The 5,808-nt window shown below is 36.3% G+C and overlaps 1 protein-coding gene across 1 annotated transcript; it reads right to left on the bottom strand.

Moving 5' to 3' along the window:
• Nucleotides 1–1,137: 1,137 nt before the first annotated feature.
• LOC145801153 (syntaxin-71-like) lies at nt 1,138–5,180 on the bottom strand. Its single transcript, XM_082891569.1, has 8 exons — nt 4,987–5,180; nt 4,777–4,896; nt 2,684–2,845; nt 2,489–2,574; nt 2,254–2,322; nt 2,127–2,171; nt 1,978–2,041; nt 1,138–1,836 (listed from the first exon to the last, which is right to left on the bottom strand). Exons 1-8 carry the CDS (start codon nt 5,150–5,152, stop codon nt 1,757–1,759), a joined length of 792 nt encoding a protein of 263 aa, XP_082747695.1. The 5' UTR covers nt 5,153–5,180; the 3' UTR covers nt 1,138–1,756.
• Between the last annotated feature and the right edge of the window lie 628 nt (nt 5,181–5,808).

The following is a 5,808-nucleotide window of genomic DNA, read 5'->3' as shown; positions in this document are numbered from 1 at the left end:
AACTTATCTTGATATCATTGACATCATAAGATCCTTATCAGATTATCATAGAGAAGAATCCTAACTTGATCACAAACAATTTCTATTTCAATTGCAACACAAGGCCCACTTACATACTAAAAGGACTTCAATTTTATCTCAATCTCTGTAGTAACTTTACCTCAATCTCATCTGCTTATAAAAGGAAGGCTCCTCTCCTCATTTGGATCATATATTCACCAACTATTCCTTTGGGTCCTACACTGCTTGCGTTGCTCTTTACTCACAGTAATCTCCATCATCTACAACTAAACGTCTGTAGTATCCATTTCTCTAATGCTTACATTTGGACCCTCTACACCAAGAAACATAGAAAAGGCTAATTCCTTGGAACATCTAATAGCCATTAAATGCCATAAACAAGAGGGAAGAGAAGACCCAAGAGACAATTAGTTTCATTCAGCTAGAAAAGTGGACAAACACCACTGAATGCTGGCTACATCCTATGTTAATATTATTAAGATTGAATTTACAACTCTTCTTAGGTTTTAAAAAAAGAAAAACTGTTACACTATTGAATGTTGTCCACATCCTATGCTGCTATTATTCTGATCGATTTTACAACTTTTCTATGGTAAGGAGGATGTTGTAGCATAGAGCACCAAATATCGCTCGTTCTAATACTTTGTTGTCTGTAGTAAATAGAATGTCTACAATATCATGGTATCATATGATGTAAGTTTGAGGGCCATAACATGAAATTGTTAACATAACAACCCAGCTATAACTGAAAGGTCAACTTTAATAATGTTTCCAATGTTTTAGAGAAAGAAAAAAAAAATTACGAGAAGAAATTAAAACCACAAGGAGATTTCTATGAAAAAGTGATGCAGAACAAATTTTTGTTGTAAATTAACTCAATAAAATCCTGAACTCTTGCTCTTTAGTACCAGCACAAATTCATTTTGTTTAACATTCAACTAGGCCAATCCCTAGTTTAACCCTAATAGCAAATATCCTAGACTTTAATTGCAGATTTTTCAAGATCAGTTCTAGGAGTTCCACTTAATGCAATTTTGGTTCTTCCCTTTATAGGTTGCACAAATACCATAAGTGGTGTTTACAGGAGTCACAACATTAAATTAAGGAGACAAAATGTAAGCTGGGACAAATATACATTATTAATCCAGAAATGTCTGATGTGCCGAAAGTTGTATTTGAAAGACAAAGGTATAGAAACAGTAGTCAAAAGTATGAGCAAAGACATGCACACACCGGGAAAACAAATCATCTCCAAAATAAGCACATAACAAGGCCTTAATCAGCGCAAAACAATACCAGACAAAGCCAATATCACGAGCAGAAACAGTAGCTCATTGATCATCTTAATTCTTCAATACACTGCACGTACAACAACCATCAGAATGCCTGCTTAAAATACTAAACCAAAAGAGAAGGAAATTTGAAAAATCAAATGTTGACCAAACAATCAAATTTCAGCCCAGACAAGTTTGAGAATCAGTCTAACGATTGTTATTTCATTGAAATGCTCTAAGGTAGTGAAAAGAAAGAGATTAACAGGAGAAACTGAATCAAGCAAGAAGAAGATCCAACCAGAATAATTATGCACTCAACTTTAGTTTATAAGTTCAATTATTGGCTTCTAACTATAAGTTCACCCATGCATGAAATTATTTTCTGGAGTCCATTAAGCATGTCAGCTATTACCACAAATTAGATAAAACATTTCCTTTCCATTTTTTTCAGAAAGTGAAAATTAATTGTATAGATAGGCGGCAATCCCAAGAATTATGCACAATAGTATAATATCAATACAGAAATTTCGACTGGACCTCAGCCGAAACAAATCAAAACTTTCTATCAAATCCAGCAAAAAGATCTACGACATAGCATAGCTGACTCTCTCTCTCTCTCTCTCCCTCTTTGCAGCACACAAAGTGATGCAAACCTACAGAAAATACAGTGGCAGCTCAGTTACCTGGTTAACAGTATCCTTAAGTCTCACATTGGTGTTCTTAAGGTCAGATACAGCCTTGTCAACCTGTAGGATGTGAAGAAATGCACCATTAATAATTTAAGAATACTTGTAGCTTTAGATATTACCAGGACAGGACGTGTTCTCAAACCTTAGTGTTAATCTCGTCCATTAAAGGAACTTGCCTATCCATTTCCTGTATGAATTGCAAAGTCATAAATTGATGTGCATAAAATGGGACAAAGCAACAGATACAAATGCACAAGGCAGTAGCATACCTCATTCAAATCATGGGCCATGTTTTTCAATGGACCCAAACCTTCTGATATCACTTCCAATCCTTGGTCCTGTGTGAACATCAAAGTAAAAACATTATTTTTATTTTTTATTTGGAATCAATAGAACAATGAATGCAGAAACCAGAGAAGAAATAATCTTCATCAGAAAGAAAAAAAAAATCATATTTCCCCCCAATTAAAAAAGAAAGGTATTCAACTCTAAAGAATTACATGCCTGCTTCATTTTCCGCATTTCATATTCTTGCCTAAATTGGCTGGACTCTTCTGTTTGCTGGAAGTATTCACTATTCAACTGTCCGTCTATGATCCAAATGAAACAAATAATTGAACAAAAAATCTCAAGTAAGAGCCTCCTAGAAAAAAGAAAAAAGGAAGGGAAAAAAAGAGTAGAATAAAGGCAACTAATCACCTGAATCAAACTTGATTTCTGTGCAGGAAACTGAACCTGTCCAGCCTGCAGATTGTTTGCGAGCAGCTGTAGTACCATCTAGTATGACTTGAATCCTATCTGGCAAGGCAAGGACCAAATCATTACGGGCAGCGAGTTTTTCTGTCAAAAGCCCCTTAACCTGAAAGTAAGATTTATTATTGACGCAACATCCATCAAATGGTTAAACAAATCTAATAGGCTTTAGAAGCTTAAGACAAAGGCCATGGGTACCACGGTTATCAAGACGTTTTTTCAGTGAAAAGGAAGGGGCCCTTGGAAGTTTTGAAAGTCTCTAATTATAATAATATGAAGTTTGTTTGGAAGTAGCTGGACAGATTTACATGTAATTTAAATCTCAAGGGCTGGCCGAGCAATAAAGACATGAGGATAAGATTCAAGGTCTTGAGTTTGAGTCACTCAAAGGCGCCACTGGAGATTTGCCTAGTCGTTAATTTCAGAGCCATATAATTAGTCGAGGTGTGTGCAAGCTGACCCAGACACCCAGTTATAAAAAATAAAAGATAAAAAAAGATTTACATGTAATTTATTAGGTTCTAAGGGTCAAGTTGAGCGTATTTCAGTAGTTTTTAGTTTTCTTGAACACAAGTCATGAGAGTCGCCAATGAGTCGTAAGTGTTTCAAAAAGCTGTAGGCGCATTGAGGCGCTAAGATCACTTGGACTGTAAATGTGAGACACAAGGTGAGGCGCGCACCTCACTGAAGCGAGGCGCAAGTTGTTGAAGATAACCAAAATATTAATATAGGCGAAGTTTTTAACATAAAAAAAATATTGTTAAAATTTCAAGAAAAAAAAAATAGAATGGCAATCGATATTACAAAAATCATGAAAAATAACATTCAACGTTTCAAAAATTTCTCAAAAATAACATTTAATCTTACTTTGCCCTATACTATTTATCTTTCTTTATCAATTTATTAACGACATTCATTTCTTTTTTTAGATAAGGAACTCATACCATATAATGCCTTAATGATTTTAATTTTAAATCAGGATCAAATTGCCTGATAGCTTCAATCATTGGTTCGAAACTGTTGTAATTTACAACATTGAAAGGAATCCCACAGCCATATATTCATCTTGCAATCCCAAAGCTTTCGTTTAATGCCTAGAGCTTTTTTTGATATGAAAATTGGGACTCAAAGCATGTGTTTACATTTTATATTAAAGGGGTTGTAATTCCATATAGTTACACACACAAAGAATAAGGATGGAGCAAAAATTTAAATGAAACACATGAGGCGTGCATCTCGCGCCTAAGCCTAAGGTGCGCGCCTTAAGCGCCTCAAATATGCCTTTCCTACTGCGCCTCTCCTCAAGCTGTCTGAGGCGCCTCAGGTGCGCCTTGATGGGCCTAGCGCCTAAGCGCGCACTTAGACACGCCTTTTGAAACACTGAGTCGTATTATGGTTGAAGTAATGTTTTTGGGTCTTTCCTATAGCTTTCAGTTGGTTTACAATATTTTAATCAGTAAGGTTTATCATCCTTATTTGTGAGTCAAAATTCATAATGGAAATACGAGAAATATAGCATCCTACAAGTATTTTTTTTTTTTGAATAAATAATCAAACTTTGTTGAAATCCTACAAATACTATTGCAATTCCTCAATTCAATGGAGTTGAGCTCTAGAGAATTGGAGGTTATATATATATATATACATATTTTTATGTGTTTTGCTTCACCCTTATCAGGGTAAGCTTTCTTGCTTCCTCTACTTTTCTTCTTACTTCTCCTTATTTTCACAAAAACTTAAGTTAGTATTCACAGTCCTCGAAATGGATATTTCAACCCCAAAACCCTAACAAATCAAGCTTAAAAAATTCAACAACCTGTCACTTTTGAAACCCAACCAAATTTAGAACATTCTAACATAAACTTAGAATCATAAGTTCCCCTAAACTGTTGAACAATCAGCTGAAGTCAACCTCAGTTCTATGATTTCAAAAATATCACATAACCGCAAAATTCAAATTCAATAAAGTCAAACTAAATTATCAAATTATACATTTCTACTATGAAATCAACAGAATAATTTCAAAAAGATCGAACCGTTTTTTATAGCCACTCTCTCCAATTTAGGGACTTCCTCAAGCAAACGACCTTTGATGCGTCGAATCTTGGCATTGATAGCAACTGCAGAGGCCCTACTTTTCTCGTTCGATGTCGCCTCCGCTTTTTACAAAATCAAAAAAATCAAAACCTCCAACTGCACACAAAAAAAAAAAAAAAAAAAATTCAAACGCAAGCCCTAAGAAAAAGAACTTTTTGAGAGAGACCTGAAAGCGGTGTCGATGTCTGAGTCGACGGTGGCGTGGAGGCGGGCGAAGACGGCGGCGGAGAGGTTGAGGTGTTTCTGCTTGTCAAAGTCGTACTTGTCGTATTTCTTGCAGATCGCGTTGACTCTCGTTAGGATTTCAATCACACTCATCTCTATGTTTGTTTGTTTGTTTTTTCTTTTTTTTTTTTTTTTTAAGGAAAATTTTCCCTAGCCTCCCGCAGATCTCGCAAGTCTAAAGCAGTGCCCTTGCAGAAATTATCAGGGTGTCCTATTAGCCATTCCGAGCGAGGAGACTATAACCTGAGAACTTGTTCCGACCTCCAAGACAAGCTCAGCTTAAGTCAGAACTCGCACAACGAGAAGCATTGAACCCACACCAAGTGCTGGTTAGACAACTTAAGGTGACCTCCAAGACAAGCTCCGCTTAAGTCAGAACTCGCACAGCGAAAAGTATTGAACCCACACCAAGTGTTGATTAGATAACTTAAGGTTTAACCTCCAAATCAACTGTGTTTCGCCCAATAAATTGGTCAGGGAGAGGGGAATTGAACCTGTGACCTTGGGGTTTAAACCCTAAGCCTTAACCACAGTACCACCCACCTCTGGGTTTGGTTTTCTTTTTGACTTGTGCTTCTCTCTCTCTTTCTCTCTCTGTTTCTGGTTTACTAGTTGATGGATTGTGGAGCATCACGGAGATGGGAGGAGAGAGAAAATGAAGGTTAGCTAGAGAGAGAGAGAAAGATCTTTGTTTTTTTGATTTCTGAGGAGTTATGGGAAGGAGACACAGCTGGCTTTGCAAAAGGAAT

Source organism: Camellia sinensis, chromosome 10, assembly GCF_055761805.1.
Source record: "Camellia sinensis isolate YWXY chromosome 10, ASM5576180v1, whole genome shotgun sequence".
In the NCBI taxonomy this organism is placed as follows: domain Eukaryota; kingdom Viridiplantae; phylum Streptophyta; class Magnoliopsida; order Ericales; family Theaceae; genus Camellia; species Camellia sinensis.
Note: the sequence above shows the minus strand (reverse complement) of the source record. Positions and strands in the feature narration are given on the sequence as shown.